Source organism: Mustela nivalis, assembly GCF_964662115.1.
Source record: "Mustela nivalis genome assembly, chromosome: 5".
NCBI lineage: Eukaryota > Metazoa > Chordata > Mammalia > Carnivora > Mustelidae > Mustela > Mustela nivalis.
In genome coordinates, this window is record NC_139024.1 from 1,313,697 (window position 1) to 1,338,179 (window position 24,483).

The window sequence follows — 24,483 nt, forward strand, 5'->3', positions numbered from 1 at the left end:
TATTATTTGAAGATCAGATTCCTACAGAAATGAGTGGGCCGGATCTCCTGGGACTAGTGTCCTTCATAGAACAGGATGTCCGGACACGGGCAGGGAGAGAGGACGCCGCGGAGACACCGGGAGCTCCAGGGGAAGGTGGAGGCCACTTGTGGCCACCAGAGACCGGCCGGGGTCGATGCCTGCCTCCCGTGCTGCTGGAGGCTGTTTGGGGATCCCAGGTCATGGCGCTGTGCCCCGTGGCTCTGGGAAGCCTTGGGGAGGGACAGGCTCCTCGCAGAGAAGAGGGCAGGGCAGGCAGGCTGAGCAGTCTGTCTCCCAGGGCGGCATCCGAAGGTGTGGGCAGCTCCGAGGGTATGAGCACCTCCCAGGGTGTGGGCAGCAGGCCGGGTGCAGGGCGGAGGTCACCGCAACAGAAGGGCAGATGCAATGACCGACGACCGTGAGGGGGCGGCCACGGGAGCGAGGACGCATGGGCGCATCTCACGGTGACAGTGGCCACTCCGGAGTATGGGAGGAGCCTCAGGATGGACGGCGAATGAGAAACCAGCTCTGTAGATACACCGCTTGCCGGGGGTGTCTGCAGACGCCGCGATGCCGCCCCGGTCCTGGAAGAAAAGAAGACGCGGGCCGTGTTCCAGACGGCAGGACACCGGGTGGGGGCGGCGCACGACAGAACGGGGGCGTGGAAGAGAGGAGGCCCCGTTCTTCGCCGGCTCGGGCCCACGGGAACCAGCCACACAACCGGACGGGCCCCTGGCCTACGGCGTGGTCTGACGTGGGTGTCCGCATTTCCGCAACGCGGAGCGGGCGTGTGGGGGTGCCGGGACATCGCCTCTGCAGCCTTCGCTCAAGTGTGCGCTGTGTGTGCGCGCACGTGTGTGTGTATGTTACATGTGCGCACGTGTGACGTGCGCGTGTGTGCATGAACCCACCGGGTCTGGGCGTACGCGCACGCTTGCACACAGCTGCCTTGTGTGTGCACCGAGTGTGAACACACCAGTGTGTGCACCCTTGTGTTGCCTGTGCACATGTGTAGGGGGTGGGCGAGGAGCCCGATAAGACAAGCGCGGGAAGACGATGGCAACTGAAGCATCCGGGGGTTCTACGTGCCGTGCCGCTCTCTTAACTTTCCCGGCAGAAAGTATTTCAAAGCAAGAAGTAAAAGAATTAATGCAAAATAAACACTGATGCCCAAAGGAAGAAGAGAAAAACCAGACACAGGGAAGTGCTGGCACACTCGGAGGCGGTTCTACGTCCATGCAGAGTTTGCCGACAGCAGGGGAGCCGTGTGGGGTCACCGTTGGCATCCCCACGCCGCGTGCTTGAAAGCTAGACTCACGCCCGTGCTGATCATCGGTTAAGAAGAGGTCACACCTGCTTCGCACACTTGCAACCTAGGGGACGAGACACCATGCATCACCACGATGAGTGGGATGCCGGCAGCCGGTCACTCCAGGGGGACGCGAGGCCGTCAGGGCACACGCTGGACGAGAAGGCGGACAGAAAGGGAGTGAGCCTGGCGTCCATCCCAGTACGCCAGACGGCAGCACCAGCCGTCAGACTGACTTCGTACAGCCTCGCGTTCCTGAGCCAGAGATGGAACCGGTGCCCGGCCCTCACGGGGCTTTGGCTCTGGGCCTCGGCCTGCATGCGGGGCTCCCCGCTGACCCGCTGTGCGTGGCTAGAGTCGGCGGGTCCCTCCGGGTGCAGAGAAGCTTGTGGTGCGTCGGGGGAAAGAGCTCGGTGCAGCCGGGCCCCCGCCCACGTGCCGCTCGCTGGCCGACTGCATCCCAAGCTTTCGTAGTTTGTACGTGGATCTTCTGTTTGCCCCGTTTTCGGACTTGTTTTCATTCCGCTGTTCTCAGTGTTTGGTGAGCGGCGGAGCAATTTCTCGGGGACTGCCATCGACTGAGAAAACATGCGTGTGCCTTGGACGGAAGGAAAAGCCTCCAGAGAAGTCAGGGAGCTCCGTGGGCTGCGCGACGCACCAGGGCGAGTGGAGGCTGCCCGCGACCCTCCCTCGGCAGCTCCCGGCACCGGCACCGCAGTCACCACCTCCGAGGATCTCAACGTGACCTTTCCGGCCGGGAAGTTCGGAAAGTCGCAGAGAGGTAGTCCACGTGCGCCAAGCCGGCCGGACCCACTTTGGCGGAGTCTCCGTGGCTCGGAGGGAACCGTCGGGCGCTCTCCAAACGCTGCTGTTTGCGGGGCTCACGTGGAGCCCGGGCCGGGGTCACTGCTTTTCTCCTGAATGTCTGCACCGTGCGTCAGATAGAGGGATCCGGCAAGTCCTCGAACATACGCGCTTCATCGGCGTGTTTCTGCGGTCGTTTTCCCTGCAAGACGGTTTTAAAGGAAAGTTTGACTCGTGTGTTTCTGATTCTCTTATTCTCACTGAAACTCCTCTGACATTGCCTTGTAATGGTTACCTGACGTCTGAGTTCTTGATCTGTTAACGGTTTTCCCCAAGTCAGGACCTTACGTTCTGAAAAACAATGAGCTCAAACCCTGCGTATTTCAACTCTGAACTCACGAGGTTTAAAATAACGACGTTGGTGCGTGAACTTGAGGTATTGTCTGCGCAGAGCTGAGAATTCCATCATCGGATTCCAGTTTCCCGTGTGGCCCGGTGGGCAAGAGACGAGGAGACTGGGGAGGGGGCGAAGGCTCCGGCGTTGTGCGAAGGCTGCGCCGCCGAGTGGAGTGAGCCACCGAGGGGGTGGGCCGGGGGCCTGGACCCGTGTCCGACCGCATCCCCATGGGACCTGGCCCTCACCAGTGTTCACGCTGGGTTTGAGGGAGAGGCTCTAATTTTCTGGAAGCAAGAGGCTGGGGTGGAGACCAGAAGGCCCGTGTTATGAAGAGCGAGGGGCTCCTCTCTCTGTCCTCGCCGGGTGGCCCGAGTGCGAGGGAGGGGACACGCAGAAGGGGAAGTACTTGCCAGGGCTCCTTCTCCGTCGCCCACAACCTCGGGTCCCCAGGGACAAGTGCGCTGAGCAGTAATGCCCTCCCCTCGCACAGAGGTGCTTTTTCTCCTCCTCTGCATCTCTCTTGCAAAAAATAGGGATTTCTCCTCCAAATTAACTGTGGTGAGTTTATTTCTCTGAGTTTATTTCTCCCCAGGGGTTTCCTGTTGCAGCTCGGTGGTCACTCTCCACAGCTAACTCTGTCTTTGGTGTCGCATGTGTCGGAGCCGCCGAGGAGCTCCGGAAGCATCTGCAGTCCCGGGGACGGCGACGTTGGGACCCAGCACCCCGGGCTGCGGGGCCCATATCAACTGGGACAGTCAGAGGCAGAGGCTGTCTCAGATGTCAGAACACTCACGGTTGAGTCTCAGATGTCCTGGTTTTTAACTCCACGACCTTGGACAAATACATCAAACTTGAAATCATTTCAAAAATGCGAAGAATAACATGTGTTCTGCTTCACTGCTGAGTTGGAAGCGAGGACTTGAGACATGCTCGGCAAAGGCCACGTGGCGGGTTATTTCTGTCATCTGCCTGTGTCCTACCCCCCCTTATGGTCAATGCCCGCCTGCCCTCCAACGGCATTGCAGTGGACTGGAGGTGGACTGGGGTCCCCTGGTGCCCCTCCAAGCTTCCCTGACAGCACAGGGCACAAGGTCCGTGTACCTCTCGTGGGTTTTATGAAAGGTTCTCAGGCACTGTGTTAGGCCCCCCCGGGAGACGGCAACAGGTGCTTGTCGACGGTCGCATGAGTCCAGCTCCAGGCAGGGACCCTTTATGTGAGACATGGCTGCCCACCACAGACACGAGCCAGCTGCTCTCCCCCCTGGTCCACACGGCAGGTCCTGCCCCGGACAGGCCCCTGGACAAGGACAAGGACGCCGGGATGCCGCCCCCAGCAGAGTCACGAGGGCAAACTCTGAGGCATGTGCCCTGAGCTCCGTTTAGAAGCTGTGCAGCCATCGTACAGGACCAGGGATCACTGAGGTCGACCCGCAGGTTCAAGCAAGGCAGGCTCCCAGCCCAGCCCAGTCCTGAAAAGCAAACCCTAACAGAGCCCTGAATCTGACGTTTCAGATGCAGCGAACTTCCAAGTCTCCTCACATGAAGCAGCGTGAGGGTCCGGGCTCACACTGGGAGTGGGCGAGACGTGCCTTCTCTTGGCGACCCACAAGCCGGATGAGTAGCCCGTGTTTGTAAAGTATTTATAAAGGTTTATTTCACTCGTCCTGGGGCCCCACGGACCGTCCGGACGCCCTTCGGGGCTTTGAAAGAGCAGAAACACCAGAGCCCAAACCGGGCTGATCGGGGCAGTTGGGCCAAGTCTTCCTATTATGAGGACCTTCCGTGCCGCTGCTCTGAACGGGCACTGACCAACCCGTCCTGCGGTAGACGCGGTGCGTGGACAGCCCGGGCTGCAGAGGACATCGGGACACATTGTGTTCATACCAAAACAGTCACGGAGAACATGCCAGCCGGGGCCGGTGTGTTCCCAACGATGATGTTCACATGCAGGCCGGGTCCCGGGGAGCATCTGGGACTGATGGTACATCTTGGGGTCAAGTCTTGTCCTGTGAGTCTCTCTGTTCGGCCGGAAGGACATCTCTGCAGCGCGGCCTGGTCCCTAACGAGAGGACGTGACGCCCGCAGAGGACACGTGTGTGATTGCGCAAGCTGTGCACTGCACTTCTGCCCTGAAGGCCATCTCTCTCCATGCAGCCTCCAAGGGGCTTTAGCGGAAGAAAGTCCCTCCAGATTCAGACTTGTTCCCTTGAGGCACACGTCCCCTTCCTAATTTGCTCCTGCATCAGCTCCACTTCTGAGCCGCCTCACCCTCGGCCCCACTGAGGATGGTGAGCTTGTCGGAGCCAAAGAAGGCAGGGCAGCTCAAAGGACAGAAGGAACCCGCCAAGCGCGGCCCGGAGAACCCTCCCCGAGCTGCGAGCATCTGTGGAGAGACACCAGCTCTGAATTTCAGAGGAGAAAGTGGTGCACTTGGATTATTCTGTGCTTGTAGGTCTGGGAGGTGTGCAGATGGCAAGTGTGTGCAGACAGGGAGTGTGTGCAGACCACAAGTGTGAACAGCTGGTGCCCAAAGCCACTGGGGTGCAGAGAGCCCATCGCGAGCCACCCTCGGGAGGCAGCCACCATGTGAAGGTCCTACTGGAGCTCCCTTGTGGCCGCCTCCAAGGAAACCTCCCCTCGTAGGGGCCCCCACCCCCCGGGCAAGTGCGAAAGCCTAGGAGTGATCTTCAGACCCTGGCATCTGAGTTTCAGCAAGGGGTCTGGGCTGTGGACAGCACCCCTGCGCATGCCACGCATCATTTCTGGGCCTCCCTTTCCTCACTGGACCTACACGAGTTCGCCGTCTGCCGTAGCTCTGAGCATCTGTGGTCTTGGTCGCGGGATTGGAGACGTCCACCTGGCAGGTGTGCTTAATGGGGAAGAGCCAGTGAGTTAAATATGAAAAACAAGGTGGGTTTTTGACAATGCCGATCTTTCTGCCTCTTATTGGGGACCTCACATATGATATCAGTGATGCTGGTGTGATCTTGACCTATTTTTTAGATAATGTTCGTATTTAAATCAGTAGACTGTGATAAAGTGCATGGCCTTGCCATGTGGTGGGCCTCATTCAATCAGTTGATGTCTGCGAGAGAAAAGCCTGAGCTGCCTGGAGGAGGGGGTCTGCCAGCAGAGAGCCTGCAGACTCCCCACTCTGCCCTGGGTCTGCGGCTCTCGAACGTGCACGCACGCCCTCGTGGTTCTGCGTCTCTGGAGAACACCGAGGCAGCGGGTCGGAGACAATGACAACAGTTACCAGAGGGAGGTCGCTGCAGCGCTCAGCCCCGCACCGCTCTCTGCACCTGCGTCACCCACAGGCCCTGGGAATGCTGGGGTCCGAGGCCACTGCCCCAGCTCCGCTGTCAGGGAACACGTCCTGTACAACCTGCTTCTTTATTCTCCACACCCTTCAGGCGTCCTTCCCTCCGCGATGCTTACGGGGAAGTGCAAGCACACGGTTCGCCCCGTCCTCAGCTGCACACGCCCTGGGAAGGAAGATCGCACGCGCTCTGCCCATGCTGTAGGCCTGTTCTGAGCAGCCTCCTCTCCCCCGGCTGACAGCATCCCAGGCAGGGGGGTCCCGTGGCTCACGGACAGCAGACGCCCACCTCCTGCCTACACCCGTGGGGACCTCTGACGTTACTCTGTCCCTGCAATTCTGAAAGCACTCTTTTTTTTTTAAAGATTTATTTATTTGTGAGAGAGAGACAGGGGGCATGAGCGGAAGAGACAGAGGGAGAGAGAGAATCTCAAAGAGACGCCACACTGAGAGCAGAGCCCAGCACGGGCTGGGTCTCACGACCCTGAGATCATGACCTGAGCCGAAACCAAGAGTCGGATACTGACCTGACGGAGCCCCCCAGGCGCCCCCTGACCATTCTTCCGATGAATACAGAGTTTGACAACACATCACACTTACCCACAATGATCCCAACCCTGGCTTAAGTACACGGTGGACCCAGGACGTTCTGTACAGGTAAACGCCAGAACAACACAGGAAATGACTGACTAGCACTTTCCGCCACGAGCTCCTTTCATCCATTTAAAAGAAACTAATTGCAACCTTGACTCCGGCCCTCTGATGGGAGTCCCCTAGCCCGCGTGTGTAGCATCTGTAGAAGAAAGCCCGTGGAGTCTTCCTGTTTCAGCCCCGAGGCCGCGGCCCTTTTCCTAGAATTCTTGTGCTCTCCCTCCCACTTAAATGTCTCGATCAAATCTCAAGGCAATAGGGAAACCGTTACTCTTAGCTCACCTCTGCATCTGGAACAGCACCCGAAGCTTCAGGAGAGCATTTCAAGATAGAAACAGACCTAAGGGAACGACGCGTTCACGCTGGCGCGAGACTTCCAGCCGGTGCTGCCCGTCGCATGTGCAGGGCCGATGCTAACAAACGCGGCGCCGCAGCTGTCCGTGAGCGCTCTTTCCGCGATCGCTGTTTTAAGGAATTCCAGGGCACAGAAATGTGGAACTCGTTGTCTTCTAACCGTCTTCTCTTGTGACCCTGTAACGCCAGGCAGCTTCGGATACAGCCCTCAAGAGTGCGCTCTGTGTGACTCGTGCTGGCCTTCAGCCTCGCGCTCGGGCGGCTGTTTTTAGGCAGAGATACTCTGGAAACCCAGTGGATTGCGCCGAGGGACATTTCTGAGAACGAGAGGAGTGGGAAAGCCGGAACCGATCACTGTGTCCGGAGGGCAGGAGAGGAACACGCCGTCAGAAATCCGTAATGCGATGATAGAACGTTCCCGTTTTCCCGGGACAGACGGATCCGCTCAGCTCAGCCGCTGGTGGCGGACGTCCCCGGGCAGCTGCCGGCGACACGCAGCCTGCCACCCAGAGAGCTCCCTCAGAGGTTTAAGGCTGAGTGTCGGGGGAGGCGGCAGGGCCGGGGTTCCTGGCCGTGGGGCCCGGGTACCGAGGACGCTGCCGATGGCCGGCTTGCAGACTCCGTGGCTCGTGGGCGCCCTGGAACGGGGAGCTTCTGTCTTCTTGGAACTGGGCCGTTCTCACTGGGGAACGTCTTACACTCGCCGCTTCTCTAGCGGAACTTCTCCCGCGCAGCGATGCTCGCCGTCGTAAACACTCCAGGGAGAGGAAGCAGGTGGAGCCGCCGTATTGCTCCAGTTCAGGAAAATGGTAAATGTGGGGACGCCGCAGGCATTTCCCTGCGAAGCACCTTTCACTGTATTAGAAAACACGAGTCCCAGACAACCGTTCAAACATGGTCGGACCCTGGAAACAACAGGAGGGACCCCCAGACGCGGAGCGATAGGCAAGGCTGAGTTCGTGGCTTAAGCAATAAGAATCCTTGTGTCAGAAGACTTTTCTAGTGAAACACGAAAATGTGTTTAACCTTCAGCTCTTTCCGTTGTGGTCATAAGGCATGTGTTTGATTAATCAGAGTCCGTGCAGGTTACACCAGCGACGAAGCTTCAAGTGGGAACAGGAGGTGCACCTCAGCAGCTGAGCGGGGATGGGGCAGCTCCGCGCGCCGGGGCCACTGTCCAGAGTCCACTTGTCGCCGCCTGGGTGCAGATCCCACAGCTGTGAGCCTCGGGCGTGTGCAGGAGCACGTGTGGCACCGTGTGTCCTCTGCATGGCCTCGCAGAGAACGCGGCCTCGGGACCCGCCCACAGCAGCTGAGTGCAGGTTAACGGGGTTGCCCAGCTCTCTGCTCGGCAAGACGCAGTCTCCCCAGGGGCGGGCTCTTTCTTCAAGTCTCTGTTTTCGCCTGATGCTGCTGGAAAGATCCTGACGCATCACGGCCCGTCAGATGGACTGGATTTGAAGTCAGGTTCTGCGTCTGGCCTCACCACCGGAGCCATGGGCGCGACGGGCCCCACACACTGACCTCGTGTCCGCATATGCCTGCAGCACACGTCTGTTGTGAGTGTTTGAATATCGATTGTCGCAGCAGGCGGCACGTGTAAGTCATCGCAGCGCTTGGTCTTTGCGTCTCATGGGGGGTCCTTCACTTTCCCACGTGCCGTCTGCGTCGCGCCCCGTTGAGCCCCCCCTCCGGCCGCACCCATCTGGGCACGGTTCACCGATGCAGAAGCCGGGGTTCAGCTTCCTGGAGCAAAGGGGCTCCAGAGAGGGACGGGACCTCTGGGGTGTGGAAGGAGGCTTCGGGTTTGGTGCCGGCAGAGAGAGGGATGAGGGGAGACAGACCATCGACACAGGGAACGTCCTGCTCACGGGGTCCCCGAGCCCTCAGCCATCGGCTATCGGTTTCCGCAAAGTCCACCCATGGTGTCTCTGCCGTGTAAGCGAGCTATGCAGAAAGTTTCGCTTTTATTTTAAGAAATATTTGTCATTTTTAGATACTATACACCAAAATCTTTCAACAACCACCAGAAAAAAAAAAAAGGTGAGCACTTTGCTGTTTGCTTCATCATCAGTGTGTTGGCTGATGAGTAAGTGAAGTGGGTTCTATCCGCCCGATCTTCAAAGGGTCTCGTCCTACAGGGAATGAAAGAAAAAAAATATGGTGGAATTAAGTTTTGTTTAAAGTCTTAATATATAAAACGTACAAAGAGAAATTCATCTCTGTTGTGGTTCCGATTTCCTCATTCTGCTGAAATCTGCTATTAATTTGGAAATGTGTGTTGGTTTCTCCTTTAATTTTCATTAAATGTTACCTAGGCTACATGTGCATCTCGTGGGGCCTGGACGCTGTCTCTGCTCCAGGCCGGACGCCGTATGAAGGTGGGTGGGAACCAGACACACTCGTGGAGGAGAGTGAACGTCTCCAGGGGGCCTGCAGGGCTTCGTGAGGACGCAGTTCTCTCCGCACATTCAACCCTGTGTTGTCTGCCTTCGACCCTCCTAACTCATCTGGCCCCTCTCCAACCCCCCACCTGCCCCTAATGCCCATCAGCCCTGCAGGGGGCGAACACCGGTCCCTACCCACGGCCTCTCGCAGGCCCCTCCCACGTTTCCTTAGAACATCACGTCGTGATGTGTTTACATCCAAGTGGTCCAAAGGGAGAACCTGTCACGGACAGGCTATGTCCCCCCAAAATCCATATGCGGAAGCCCTGGCTGAACTCTTGGTGCAGGTGAAGGGGTCACCAGGATCCGAGGAGGAAGGGACGCAGCACAGGTGAAGGGAAGACACTGAGATCCAGGGGGAGGGGCGCTCAGAGTCGGCGGGGTCAGTGGGGGAGGGACGTACCGACAGGGCATCTCCGCTAGAGGACAAGGCACATCCTGTCCGCGGACCCGCGGGGAAGGAGGGAAGGACGCGGTCTCAGAGGTCTGGGTGATGGGGAGTGGGAGACCCAGCCGCAGCCCCGCGGTGAGACGGGACCGGCTGAAGGTGTGCGGGGGGGAGCCGGGAGCCGGGGAAGGCGACGGGAAGTGAAGGGAGCCCCTGGACCCCGAGGAACGCGGGCGTCGTCCTGGCCTAAACGAGAGACAAAGTTAAGGCAGAGCAGCCCAGCGTCATCCAACGGCGACAAGAACTGGCAGCATTTTGTCGTTTTTCCCCAATCGCGCTCTACCGCGCGGCTGTCGGAGCGGAGGACCTTGACGCGGGGTCACTCGGTGCCGCGGCGTTGCCTGACCGAGGCAGAACGCCGCCGTTGAGCTGAGGACATTTGCAAAAGGCAATTCTAAGGAACAGCCACGGAGGGCGGAGGGTCAAGGTCGCACTTGGCTGAGGGTGGGGTGTGTCCAGGAGGCTGGGGGCATTTCCGGGCACCGCGGGCCGAGGGGGCCTGGATCTCGGGTGTGGGCGGGAGCCATCTCCACCGTGTCTCAGGGAGGAGGGCCGCTGGGGATGAGGAAGGGTTCACCGCAGAGATGACCAGGGGCGCGGCACCGGGTGCAGCGGAACGGTGGGCCAGGCGCCAACACGGCCAAGGGCAGTGAGAGCCCAGGACGACAGGATTCCCACTGGGGGAGACGGCAGGGAACCGGAGGTGGGGTCCTCAGGGGCCCTCCTGAGAGGAGGGGGTGCGGGCGTGGAGGCCGTGAGCCGCTGGGACAGCCCTGACCTTCCCACTGGAATCTGCTTCTCTGTAACCCGTGGGACGGACATCAGTGTCCTCACTGTCTCGAGGAAAATAAGTCCAGAGACCCTAACTACTGCCTAAGCTCACAGGCCACCAGAGCATTCCGCAGGGTCACTCACCGCCCTCGCCACCCGTGGGAAGGATCTTGCACAACTTCTACAACCTCTACCTTCTCTTTGGAAATGGAATCGATCGTCCATTAGGTTTCAGCAAACGTGAGCTGTGCCACGTTGCTGTACGAGAAGTTTCCAGGGAGGAAATTCTGTGGCTGCGCAAGAGAAAGACAGGCCAGGAGTTCACCCAGTGTTCTTGGTGCACTCCCGGGAATGCCGGGGTAAGCCCTGGGCGTGCTACCCAGAAAAGGCGCCCAGAGTGTGTGTGACTGGGGTCCCACCCCCAACGGCATGTGTGCATCTGTCTTTAATTGATTGAAAATGCATCCAATTTATAATCAAGTAAGAATACTTTGGGCTCAGTGCCAGGGGATATTAATCTATGGGGCTTTTCTGCACCCTGAAGGTAGCCATCTGGGATTGTTAAAAGCTCCTCCTTTCCAAGTTTTATTTACATGAATGGTTTTGCTTTTAATACTCAATACTCAATGTGCATTTCATCAGCACGATGGGACGCAGGCCCGGGCCCCGGTCTCCTAGGAAGCCGGTTCTGCAGAACGTGGGTGTGTTTGGCATTTAACGAAGAGATAAGTTCTCCTGCATTTGTTTTCCAGCATGAAAGACGAAAGGACATGAAAAATAGCATGTCCGCTGCAAATTCATCAAACGGCCTTTCCATGTCAGGGGAAGCATGTAAAAAATACAAAAACCAAAAGAAAAAGTTGCTGTTAAGGAAGAAGAAACATCTGAAGATAATGAAAATAAACTTTTTTGGGAAGAAAATACGTGGATTTAATTATGTAGGAGATATTTACTGGATGTGAGCACAGAAATACAGACAATTCTTTGGAAAATCTAACTTTTTGAAATGGTGACCTAATCGTGACCTAATTCAGTGACATAATAGGTGTTTGCTAAAATTGGGGCATGGTTTTCAAAGCATATACTTTTTAAAAAAAGATTTTGTTTATTTATTTGAAAGAAAGAGAGAATGAGAGAGAGTGAGCACAAGAGACCACACAAGCAGGGGAGGGGCAGAGGGAGAAGCAGACCCCCACTGAGCACAGAGCCTGGTGCAGGGCTCGAACCAAGGACCCCGGGATCATGACCTGAGCTGAAGGCAGAGGCTTAACCCCCTGCGCCCCAGGCGCCCCTGGAAGTGAATCCTGTACAGACACACTTAGCGTGCAGATTCTGGGAGTTAAAGGAAGAAATTGCGGGCGGGCAGGTTCTCAGCCAATCGGACACGTAAAGGATTCTCAGCGGCCCTCACGGGTCTCCAGTGAATGACCGGGGAGCCCCAGCAAGCTGAAAAAAAAAAACGGAAACAACAACTTCTGGAAATGAGAAAAGGGTGAGATTGTTCAACATGTGGCGAGAGAAGAACGGACGCGAGTGACAGACGTGGAGCGCCGTTGCGAGGCGGGAGTGGCACCGCAGGACGCGACCGGGACAATGTGGGGTGACCGGCGGGGGTGACCCGCGGCAGGAAGCCGCCGCACCCCTCCGGCTGGGCGGGCCCTTCAGCGGCCGGCGGAGCTGCGTCGTCCCCTGCTCCCGACCTTCTGTTACTACCATTCTCCTTTCTCCAGAATATATCCTGATAATGGTAATCAGCGACGGGATACAATTTATTTCTACGTGTTTCACTCCATAAACCTCTTTTCCAGGCAAATATACTTGGAAAACTCAAAAATAACCCCAGCGAATGCCGCAGCTGGGGACGGCGTGGACAGCCTCTCACGTATCACGGAAGAAGCTTCTGGGACCCCGGCCCGTCTTCATCACCCACACGGCAGGTCTGCATTCCTCTTTCATGGGGCCCGCGGGTGCTTCGAGGGGGGCTTTGAGGACCGGCTCTGCTCAGACGACCTCCCGGAACACCCGTGGCGAGCTCGGGAGGGCTCCCACACTGGGCTGCGGTGTCTCGGGCGTGTCCGTAGGAGCTGGTGCGAGAGCCAGGCTTCCAGAAGAGCCGCCTTCTGGTGCAGCTCTGACGATGGCAACGGGCACGAGCAGCTTCCACTTTACGCCCCTTCCCCCAGCTGGAGAAGGAGGATGCCTTCCTCCTCCACGGAGTCGGAACGTCCGGAAGCTTCTGGGTGCAGAGACTGTTCTGATGGGACGCAGGAGGGACTCTGTCGGTGCCGAAGCCATTCCAGCGTCCACCCCCCCTGCTTGCATCGAAGCGGGACCAGCAGCCAGAAATCCTGTTTCCTTTTAAAGTTTTTATTCCGGTATAATAACACGCAGGCCCGTATTCCCTCAGGCGAACGATACAGTGACCCAGCAACTCTACACACCCCACAGCGTCATCACGGTGTACGGGCTCTGAATCCCACTGTGCGATTTCTCCCAACGTTGAAAGAAAAATCACCTATCCAACCAAACCCGACCCCATCTTAAAACATATTTAAATTATTTATTTTATTGTACTTTTTAGAAATACGTTTCTTTTATCAGAACAAGCCTCAGTTAATAAAGTTATTAGCCAAATTAGAAAGGTCATTTTCTTCAATGAGAGAGTAAAAGGCTCACCATATTTTACGTAGTAAAACTGAGCTCTTCTATTATAATACTCAGAGAATCATGAATATGGAGCTTTAAACTATAACCTTCAGACCCTTACCCCAAGGCACACTTACCAGACCCTTAGAAGCAATAAAAAGGCACCTTTCCTCTTAACTCCAGTAGCCACGGTTAATTGAAAAGCCGATAAAATGGCAGGCCAGTAGGGAATATAAAAATTCCATCTTTTTCCACAAAAAACCAATATATTCACTGAGCATAATTTCCACTTTAATTCAAGGAAACAAAATATTTGTTCTGAAGTTAAAAAATTAATAACAAGATGCATAAAACCTTTCCGCTAGGAGACACACGTGAATTGGATTAAGTTGCCAGCTTTATCAGTACTTAACCTCTAGACAGCCACGGAAAATAGGCCAACGAGAAGGTATTTATTTCACATAAAATATATAAATGGAGTAAAAATTATTAGGGGCGGACCATTAAATAACAGACGGTGGCTGTGGGGAGTACAGCTGCCCTCCAGGGATACCTTTGCCTTGGCTCTTCCAACAGAACCACAGTGTCCTCCCTGGTGGCAAACGCCTGACTCCAAGTCCGACACCAGGGATGCCGGGGACAGTTGTCCGTGGAGGGACACTTATGGGAAGTCTACCGGGTGGGCTCAGGGACACTGCGAGGCATCCGTTGTGCCACATTCGGCGGGCACAAGCCTTGGCCGGTACCCTTCACCCCCCGCCGAGCCCAGGGACCACACGCTGGAGCCAGCCACACTGTAGGGTGTCAGAGCCACCCAGAGGGGTGACTGCAGCAGTCTGGCCCATGGGGAGTCCATCCATTTGCTCGCAATGGGAGGAAAGTGGCTCCTACCCACTGTGCCCTGGCTTTCTATTCGTTTCGTACAATGAAGTCAATTCCTCACACTAAAATTCCAGTATTTCCATCCTGAGGGAGATTCCTTCTGTAGGAACGACCTGCCAGGTTTACCCCAATGTGTGGGGCTTGGGGTTTTGGATTCAGGGTTCCCTTGTCCTTGACTCTTTTCTGAGGGGAAGAGTCCCAACTGCGTCATATGAAGTCCTGACTCCTGAGTTTGAGTTCCTAATGCCAAATTAGGCATTGAATGCTTGTTTTATGCCAAACAGGGCACACTGCGGGCACACGGTGAGGCAGATGGTGCTGTCGGCCAGCAAGGTCGGTGCTCTCGCTCTCAGAGGCTATGCACTAACACTGAACCTGTCCAGCTGCACTGCTGGACGTGGAGCCTTGCTAACGGGAGGTACAGAGGACACTGTGTGCTCGACCATGGTCCAGGCAGCGGGTTGTCCTGACCACAAGTAGGGCTCAGTACCTGGTGGGCAGCACATCTCTCCCTGGCCTGTGACTCACTTTGAGCATGTGACAGGCTCTGACGAGTAGATATGGGCAGACAGGTCATAAGCTAAGGCTTGAACGCCTTTGTGCGGTTGGGCTTATTGTGATTCATGCACAGCCATGGGAGAACATGCCCCTGGTGGCCGAAAAGTCCACAGAGGGTGAGGGAAAGGGGCAGGTCTGCATCTGGTGTGACACGTGGAGGAGGGTCAAGCTGAGCGCAGACTGGACTGCAACCCTGGCCAACACAAGAAGTGTGAATGAGACTAAACAAGCACTGTTCCAAGCTATGAGCTTTAGGGTGGTTTGCTCACAGCGTATCAGTAAAAGATGGTTAAAATAACTCTTTAGAGCAAAGAAATACCAAAAATGGCTAAATATCTAATGAGTCAAAATGCTTTTCACAATTATGGGCTATGTGGTATTGTGTGATTAGGGAGAAAACCACCATCATTACAATTAACACCGTCATCACCATCACCACCACCATCATCACAATCACCGTCATCATCACCATCATTATCACCATCACCACCACCATCACCATCATCACAGTCATCACCACCATCATCACCATCACCATCATCACCACCACCATCACCACCACCACCATCATCACCACCATTACCATAATCATCACCATCACCATCATCATCACCATCACCACTATCATCACCACCATCACCATCATCATCACCATCACCACCATCACCACCATTACCCTCATCATCACCATCACCATCATCACCATCACCATCACCACCATCATCATCACCATCATCCCCATCATCATCACCGTCATCACCACCATCACCACCATCATCACCATCACCACCATCATCACCACCATCACCATCATCATCACCATCACCACCATCACCATCATCACCACCATCACCATCATCATCACCATCATCACCATCATCACCACGGTCATCACCACCATCACCACCATCATCACCACCATCATCACCATCACCATCACCATCATCACCACCATCACCACCATCACCACCATCACCATCACCATCACCAGCACCACCGTCACTCCCTTAGTGCCACATGCATTCTTCCTTTCTGGGGCAGCTCTGGTGACTGCATGACGTCTCTGTCCCCTTGGCAGTTTATGATGACGGCAGTCACTTCTGCACATTGATTCAAATAAAAAAAAAAAGCTGAGGTCTTCCACCTTGATATCTTTTGGAAATTCCAGGTGTAACACTCACAGACACGGTCTGTGAGTTGGTCAGGGCACTTCTGAAAAATCTCTAACTTGGAAGTTTTTGACAAGGACGCAGGAGACCATTTTTAAACATGAGCAGAATTGGGGAGGGAGGCATCGATCACTAAAAGCAGCCACACTCGGTACATAAAGGAAAGAGATTTCTGCTCTAGATGTGAACCTCGTGCTCTGCCGTGAGAACCCCGTGCTGCAGCCCACGCTCCTCCGCTCACCGCCCTCCGGGCCCCCTCGACTGTCCTGCGCACCTGCCGTCATCGGAGCTCTTTCAGCTCGCAGAGCCCCGTATGCTCCCCCTGCTGCTCCACAGCCCCATCCAGCCCCACCCCACCCACGGCATCTCCTGAGGGCTGTGTTCCCGTAGCTCCGTTCCCAGTGTGGGTTTCCTGCACAACGGACTTGCTGAGGTTGAATTTGAATAAGATCACCCTTCTCTGAGCAGAGAGAGAGGACAGACTTTCCAGGAGGGAGGAGAGAATTCTGAAGGAAATAGAAACGAGAGAGCCTCGCCTGGGAGGGGGCACTGGGCCTGCAGAGAAAGGGACGGTGCACGGCCTTCAGGCTGTGGACTGTGGGGCTGAGTGAGTGGCCACAGCTCTGTTTCTCCCGTCCTCGCCGTCACATCTGGCAGCGAGAGGTGCGTTCGGCCGCTCTGAGTCCGTACTCGGTGAATGAGCGACCGCTTCCCACGACAGGGCCCAACCTGTACCCTCTGTGCTGGGCCCTTAGCACCACACAAACCCGCTCACAGCGTCTCCCCCGGAGGCACGGGCTGCCACCCTCCCTGTGTCACGGAGCAGGAGACAAAAGCACAGAAAGTCTGAGCAGCTTGTCCCTGTCACACCCCGGAGGTCAGAGCCAGGACTCAGCCGCCCCAGCCCCAGCTGTGGTCGGTGGTCCTTGTCGCAGAAGAGTAAGCAATGACAGGCTGTATTTCGCTGGGAAAAAAACAGTAAACAGAGTTTTCATAGCATATTTTATTTGAATCTAAGAAAACTGATTAAATTCAAAGTTCAGAAATGTAAAGGATTATCCAATAAATTTGGGGTCGTAACTGTTCCTTGAACAACGATGACACACACTTAAGCTGGTTTTGTGACTCCAAAGTTTCGGGTTTTACTTTTTTACCGCTTAAATAAGTAAGAAGCCTCAGAAAATAGCTTCATGCCGAGATCATTTTACATGACGCGTGTTGTGGAATTTGGGGCCACGGAGGTTATTTTTCCGACCAAAAGTTGGAGCTAAAATAGCATCACAATTTGGCCCGCACAGCCTCGGACCGTCCTCCCAATGGCTCTGTCGCGCCGGGGCCGCTTGCTGGGGGCGGCTGGTGGTGCCTGCAGGCCAGTCCCGCCGTCACGGTGTGGACCTTCGGCTCCTGACCCTGCTCTCACAAGTGGCGCTCGCGGAATTCCCGAGGCCACCAGGAGTGAAGGGAGCCCGGGACCCGCAGGCGCTCGTCCTCGGCGGCCAAGACCAGCGTCCGGCCCCCAGCTTTTGCAGGAGGAGCCCTCCCTACGGAAGATACTCTGACTTTGTTCAGGTGATCATCTGACCCTGCAGGAGGCCCCAGAGTGGAACAGGGTAGGACAGGTCATGGTCCCGTGTAGGAGAGGCAGCGGGACAGATGAGCCCAGGGCGGCCAGGCAAGGACTCAATCCAGTCCTCTGACCGCGGGCCTGTTTACACAGCGTCTGGACAGCGCGGGGTGGGGGGTGTCATTCTCGAGTACTTTAGGGCGTGATTAACCCGAGCCCAAGGCAAAGCTCCAACAGAAGCTTGGAAAGGAAAAGCAGCTCATCAAGATAGGTGGGAAAAAGCCTTTCCTCCCAGGAAAGATGGCTTAGTGGTTGCGGGACTCGTGGGGGAATAAGATCTCTGGACAGCAAGAGAAAACAAACACAAAATCCCAAGAAACAAACAAGGCCATGCCCGTGTTGGCCACAGCGTGGGGACAGCAGCGCATCGCACACTTCTAAGGAAGCTTCCTGCGGCACTGCGGGTCTCAAAGGAAGCGACCGCGGGGTCGCTGGGAGGGTAGCCCTGGTGGGGAGAAAGGCACGGGGTTGGGACCGTGGTGCCTGAGGCCAAGACTTCTACCATGTCGACATGTGTAGGATAAAGAAATCAAGCCGAAAGCCATTCCAAACACATCTCCGCCAAGTACAGATTTCCAAGGTCAAGAGAGGACACATACATTGTATGTGATCAGTTCTCTGAAGCCAGCTCTTCCGTTTCACAGATTAAAGCAGTCTGTTTAAATATCTCATTTCTACAAAGTGAATTTACAGTTAAAGTACAAAGTGCAAATACTATGTGTTTTTGTTTTTGTTTTGTTTTTTAATTGCCTTTTGGTGAGGGAGTCTCCCACATGTCTCGGACGGCCTTGGCTGTGTGAGCCACTATCCTTGCTTCCTCGGCTGAAAGACAGACAGAAACAGAGACATCGTTAGGACGGTCCCATGCCGTGTCTGTGAAGAGCGAGGCTTGCCTTCTAGGGGCGACATAATCCGACCTGTTGTCAACAGAGCAAAAGCAATATTTTTTAAAAGATGCAAAAAGAAAGAGTGCCGGTTCGGTCATTTGGGGCATAAGGATTAATAAAAACACAAACATTAACAAACATGAACCTCCCACACTTCCCCCTCTCTCAGTGATCAGGGGTATCAGGGAAAACCCACCGGCGGAGAAAATTAGCGTTTACTTTAAATATTTTCAATAGATTCAGCACATGAAATGTTCTGTGCAGTCTCCTGTGCCTTTGGATTTGTTATACAAAATAATCTTAATAGGGACGCCTGGGTGGCTCAGTGGGTTAAGCAACTGCCTTCGGCTCAGGTCATCATCCCGGAGTCCTGGGTTCCAGTCCCGCATCGGGCTCCCTGCTTGGCGGGCAGTCTGCTTCTCCCTCTGACCTTCTCCCTCTCACACTCTCTCTCTCAAATGAATAAATAAAATTAAAAAAAAAAAAGGAAACAAAATAATCGTAATAATCTAATTTATGCTTCAAGTTTGTAAAGGCGTCATTGATTTTTAATTTTTCTTTTCGTCCGTTCCATTTACAAGTCCTTCTCTCAGAAGACCCGCACCTGAGAAGTCTGCTGCGGAATAAGGGAGCTCCGCGCCCTGACTGCCAATGAACAGTAATTTGGAATGGAGAGGAAAAGCGATCTACAATCTCCCACATCTACTTTTCCAAGTGTACCAGTACCTACGGATAGAAATTGACCCTTGCTTCTGCTTCATTATTTAGTATAATTGAACATTCAGGAGGCCTCTGGGCCAGCTCCGCTCCCCGGGGAGAGACGCTAGGAGGAGGTCGGACGAGAAGGGACGGAATCTCCTGACCGAGCTGAAGGGACGTTCTGCTCTGATTTGTCGTGGATGAAGGTCCGCCGGCCGCCGCGCCCCACTTCTGGATGAGTGTGGGAGGGGCTGCCGGGGGCGCTCCGTGGGTTACGCGTCTGCCTTCAGCTCAGGCCGTGATCCCAGGGTCCTGCGAGGGGGTCCCACGGGGGCCCCGGCCGGTGTGGGGGTGGGGGCGGCTCTCCCTCCAGTTCACACTCTCTCTCCTCTCTCTCTGGGTCAAATAAATAAATAAAATCTTAAAAATTAAAAAAAAAAAAAAAGAAAGAAAGAACTGTTGGAGGAGACGGGCTGACGTCTAGCCCACAGCCCATGTCCAGGTTGGCGTGGAGCCCTGCCCTGGTCCCGTCTGAGTCCTGCCGGGAAGGAGAGATCTCGAGAAAGACAGCTCGCTCTCCGCATCATACCAGCTCCGGGGGCCTCCTGGCTCCCCCTGCTTCAACGCTTCTCCTCTGGTTATTCATACAGTGAATATTTCGGTGCTTGGTACTATGTTTTCTCCTCAAAGAAACATCCACGTACAAAGGAGGGCCCGTGACGTGACGGGCACCGCGTGTCAGACGCATCAGGTGAGCCCTCGAACACTACGTCAACGCTCACGGTGGACTCAATGGCCACGAGGTGGGCATTAAAAAAAAAGGGAAGAAAGAAATATCCACGGCCTTCCACTGTTTTATCCCATGCAAGCCACGGCCGGCTTCCGCACGGGACCTGGTCCAGGGGGCAGCTCACAGTAGCGGCTGGGAAGTGCGTCCGTCCACCGGGCACTGCAACGAGAGCTGGAGCAGGTGCTCCCAGTCCGTCTTCTGGGAGACAGCCGGAGAAGGAGTTTACTCTGGGCCGAGAGCCCATGTGGCAGTTGTCACCACCGCGAATGACAAGGACCTGCGGGCGCCTCAGCCAGGATAGTGCTTTCCGACCTGCCCTGTCCTAACGTGTAAGTGATCTGTGGTAGGTTTTAAGAAGTTCAAACTGTAAACACTTGCTAAGCAAAGAAAACCCTATCACACGACTTTCCTAATGAAATGGTTTTAAATTACACCCAAGGTGGTGCTCGCTTCGGCAGCACATATACACCCAAGGTGCGTGCGGAGGTCTCCCCTTACACCTGCAACAGACACCGGGCGCCCTGGCACCTGCTGCCCCGACGTCAAGCAGCGGGAAGGACCAGATCAACTACAAACTGGCAAGTGGTCCTGAGGTGGGAGGGTCTTGCCTTGGCTTCGAGGGAGGGAGAAGCACGGGCCCTGCTGTTTATCCTCCGGACAACACTCCCGACTCCGGACGCCGCGGCCTGGGAGCCCCATCAGCTACCGTAACTGCCCACACAGGGCTCCGGGGGTCCGAACCCAGAACCGGGTCTGCGGGCACACGGGGCGGGCGCAGGAATTGCCTTCTGGAGCAGGTTTGTGTCATCAAGATGCCCAGGAGGGAAGGTTCCCCTGGATGGCCAGAGGGCAGAGGGTCTCCACGGAATCTCCGTAACAAATTATAAAAAATAAATGGTAAATCTAAATCCCTGAATAATTGTTTTTCTTTTTTTTAAATGTTTCCACAAAACAAAAGGACTTGAACTTTTTTGTAAAAACAACAAAATAAGTGAAATTTCTAACAGTAAAAAAAAAAAAAAAAAACCACGAAATCTTCAAGTTGCTGATTCTGGTGGAATTTTGCGAGGCTCTTTCTGGCCGCTCGCGGACGTGGGTCTGACGTGCCTGCCGGACGGCTCTTCGCTGAGAAGCAGTTTGCCCTCCGCATCGGCGGGCTCCCGAGCCGGGCTCGCCACAGTTACGCCGCCAAACTCCCCGTGCCGAGCGCCGCTGGGATACTCACCTGTCTGTTGGCGGCGCCTTCCGCGTTGGCTCTAGGGGCTGCGGGGAAACAGAAGAACACACGGTTACCAGCCAGGCTTCCGCTGATGAGCGTTTCAACCAGTTTCTGAGGAAAGGACCAGAATCCCTTCAGGGAAACGCCGTCCGCTGCCGACCTCCCGGGCAGGAGAACACACACGTGTGGGGCAGCAGCATGACCGCCAGCGGCAGCCACGAAGGCGCCGTGTCCACGCTTCTCCAACGACACCAATGCTCTCGTCCAACTGTAGAAGAACGTTTCATTTTTCCAAAACTTGCAAAGGACCATCAACTCACCAGAGGCCAGTCTTACCGCGCTGAGCTCCCCCTCGGGACAGGAGGCCCTGGGCAGGGGCCACGCGGGTTCTCTGACATCTCTGGGGCTTTTTTATTTAATTCATGAGAAACTAACACGTCTGGCTCAACATAATTTTTCCAAATCCTTGAGGGAAATGGAAGGGGGAGGGGGAGGCGGGAGAGGCGTGGTGTTTGACCCGTGGCCTCACCACGTGGCCTGTGGCGGAGGGGAAGACGGGAGGCTCAGACCCACGTCCTGCGGGCGCCCCCGGGTCCAGCTCCTCGGCACCTGCCTTGCTCCCTGGCTTCTAGGATGACCCTCCCCCCTACATTCTTCCTTCATCTCCTCGGGCTCCTCCTGCCCTCCCTGCCCGCAGAGGGCGCCACCCCCATCACCGCAGGGCCACGCGGAGCAAGGCCACGTCAGTAAAATTACAAAACTACCAGAGGGAAGGAGGAAGCGTTTTGCAGCCCCCTTTGTGGACTGGCGCTCAGGGACGGTCGGGAGTGTGTGCGCCACCGGTGACAAGGGACACGACGGCTCCCGCGGACCCCGCGCCCCCGGGCAGCAACCGTCCGTCCCCAGCATGCCGGGAAGGGACGCGGCTAGCATGACAGTCCAGTTGAAAGAGATAATTTGGTCAAAAATGAGTATTTCTTAATTGCCGAGTTTCTGTGTAATGGTCATTTTGGAGACTCATGCGGGAATGATGTGATGTTCAATGATTTTTTTTTTTTTAAATACTCCCTCTCTTGGTTTTATCATTGCTCAATAATTTCAATTATTTTTTTTTTTGCTTTTATTTTTTTTGTAATAGCAAACATTCAGATCCAGTTTTCCAATAATGTATCTTAGTTGTAATATTTTAGATGCAAAATCTTGCATCATCTTGTAAATTAAGTGTGATTAGGAAGTTCATGGGTGATGACCCCTTGTCTTGTAGTGAAATATTTTAACACAAGCGTGGATGTGTGTAGGGAACAGAGACAGTTCAGAGGAAGACAGACTCGGGTCTGATTGTGTCTAAGAAAAAAGTCACATGGTATCTGTTTTTTATTTAGTTTCTGATTTTTTTAGAGTAAAACATGCATTGCTAAGTAGTGAGCAAAGATGAAGGAAACAAAGGCACGGGTAACCGTCTGCACACTGGGAGCGCCCGGACTCACCCTCTCCTGAATCTTGAGGTGTTTCTGGCTTTTCAAAGGCGATTTCAAAGTACACAGGGCAGGACGAAGGAACGAATCAAAATTGAAAATGAAAATAACAGTAGGAAAACAGAGAAGTTCCAGGAAAATAAGAGTTGCAAAATCAACTTGTTACGAATTCAAATCCCCAATGCTTATTTTTGACCAAATTGCCACTTTCACCAAATTTTATCTGGCTTTTCGGGGGAAGGAGGGGGTTCGTCAGCCATCTCCTTGGTTCCTAGTACAACTGTAACAGTACGTTTGTTGGCCTGAGGAGCGCAAGCCACGGATGTTTCTAGTGAAGAGGACAGCGTCAGGGGAGACCCACTGAGCTCCATCACTCCCTGCCATCTTCCCCGGGCACAGGAGACACACTCTCCCTCCCCCGTGCCTGCCCGGTGCACAGAGACCCCTGGGACCACTCTCAGGACATGGCCAGCAGCAGACCAGCCCCACCGCCCGGATCAGCTGCCTCCCTGCAAGTGGGCGCCCCCCACCCCCACCCTCTGTGTGACGCCGCACTTCCCCAGCGAGGGGCTTCCCCATCAGGAAGGACATGGCCCCAGTGCTCCCCGCCTACTGCCTGCGGGGACCCCTGAGCAGGGAGGCAGCGTCACCCTGGAGGATGGGCAGCGGCCTCCCCGTCGGCCCAGCTGCCCCGCAGCCGCACGCTCTTCCCTGTGGGATCCGAACCCACGCGGTGACCCCACCCCAGCCTCTGCTCTGCGCCTCAGCAGGGCCGCGCGGACGGAGCCGAATGCCACCATCACGGTCAGGAGCTGGGCGTCCCCTAGTCATGCCGGCGCCCAGCCAGGCACGGAGGAAATCAGGTTGTCAGGAAGGGACCGGGATGATCCCGGTGAATCCAGTCCCGGGGCCGGATCGATCCAGGAGCTGCGGCAGTACTTCCCATGCTTCCCCAGCTGGGGCCTTGCTGACCCCGGGGAATGGCCCCTATCAGGGCAAACCAGTCCCTACACAGAGAAACACTCACTCTGGAGCAAAGCCGTCCATCCAGAGCCCATGCACAGCCCCCGGTGGGGCTCCTCACCGAGCCACGAGCCCCGACTCTCCTCACCCCAGAGCAGGGACCAGACAGCGAGCCCCCCACCCTTAGAGCAGTAGGGGTTCACCCACAGCAGGTTGTTCTCTGGGACATCATACGACCAGGGTCTGGTGGACCACAGCTTTCTCCAGCCAAGAGGAGTGAAATGGCTGGCTTCTTAGATGCCCGAGGGGCCCGAGGCAGGACAGTGTCCCCAGTGCTGGCCACGACACCCACCTGGTCTCCCTCCCAACATCCTGAGGGCTGTGCTCAGACATCAGTCCCTCAGAGACCTCCAACGAGCTCCTCAGCCTGAGCCTGGCACTGCCTCCCTGGTCCCAGGGCCACACGTGCAGGGATCGTTACCTCCCATGGTGTGTGTGCCTGGCTGCTTTCTGGGACCTGGGAGACCCGTGAGCCGGCCTCCATTCTCCACCCGCACCCTGCAGGGGGATCCCCGCTGGCCGACTTCCAGGGCGCCATTGAGTGCGAGTGGTCTCCGAGATCCTGCACACGACTCTTCCCAATAAAGCCTGAATCGTCTAAGATGAACTTCTAGAGACTTGGGCAAGGTACATGTCACAGATCCAGCTGGGAACCACCGCGGTGGATGAAGCTGGGTGACCATCATGACAGAAACTAGGGACACGGGGACAAGTCAGAGAGAAGGGGACCCGCCACATGGGCCAGGTTCCCGATGGTCTACGATTCCTTCTACGGACAATGACCTACAGGGAAGCGGCACCCCTGACCTAAGGGACAAGCGACACTGTCTAGGAAGCTGGTGGAGCGGGCGTCTGGACCCGACGCGCCGCAGGGTGAAGAACAATGAAGAAGGGTCTCTCTGGGGGTCTCTCTGGGTTTGCTGGGGGTCTCTCTGGGTTTACTGGGGTCTCTCTGGGTTTGCTGGGGTCTCTCTGGGGGTCTCTCTGGGT

The 24,483-nt window shown here is 55.6% G+C and overlaps 1 protein-coding gene across 2 annotated transcripts in view; it reads right to left on the reverse strand.

Annotated features, from left to right (window-relative positions):
- Positions 1-16,764: 16,764 nt before the first annotated feature.
- Positions 16,765-24,483, reverse strand: part of SMOC2 (SPARC related modular calcium binding 2) — a 143,086-nt gene continuing 135,367 nt past the window's right edge. For both annotated transcript variants that reach the window (XM_082730437.1, XM_082730436.1), the window contains exons 12-13: positions 21,002-21,039; positions 16,765-18,222 (exon numbers count right to left, since the gene is read on the reverse strand). In XM_082730437.1, coding sequence (XP_082586563.1) covers positions 18,205-18,222; positions 21,002-21,039 — 56 coding nt within the window. In that variant the 3' untranslated portion in view covers positions 16,765-18,204. The remainder of the gene's footprint in view (positions 18,223-21,001; positions 21,040-24,483) is intronic.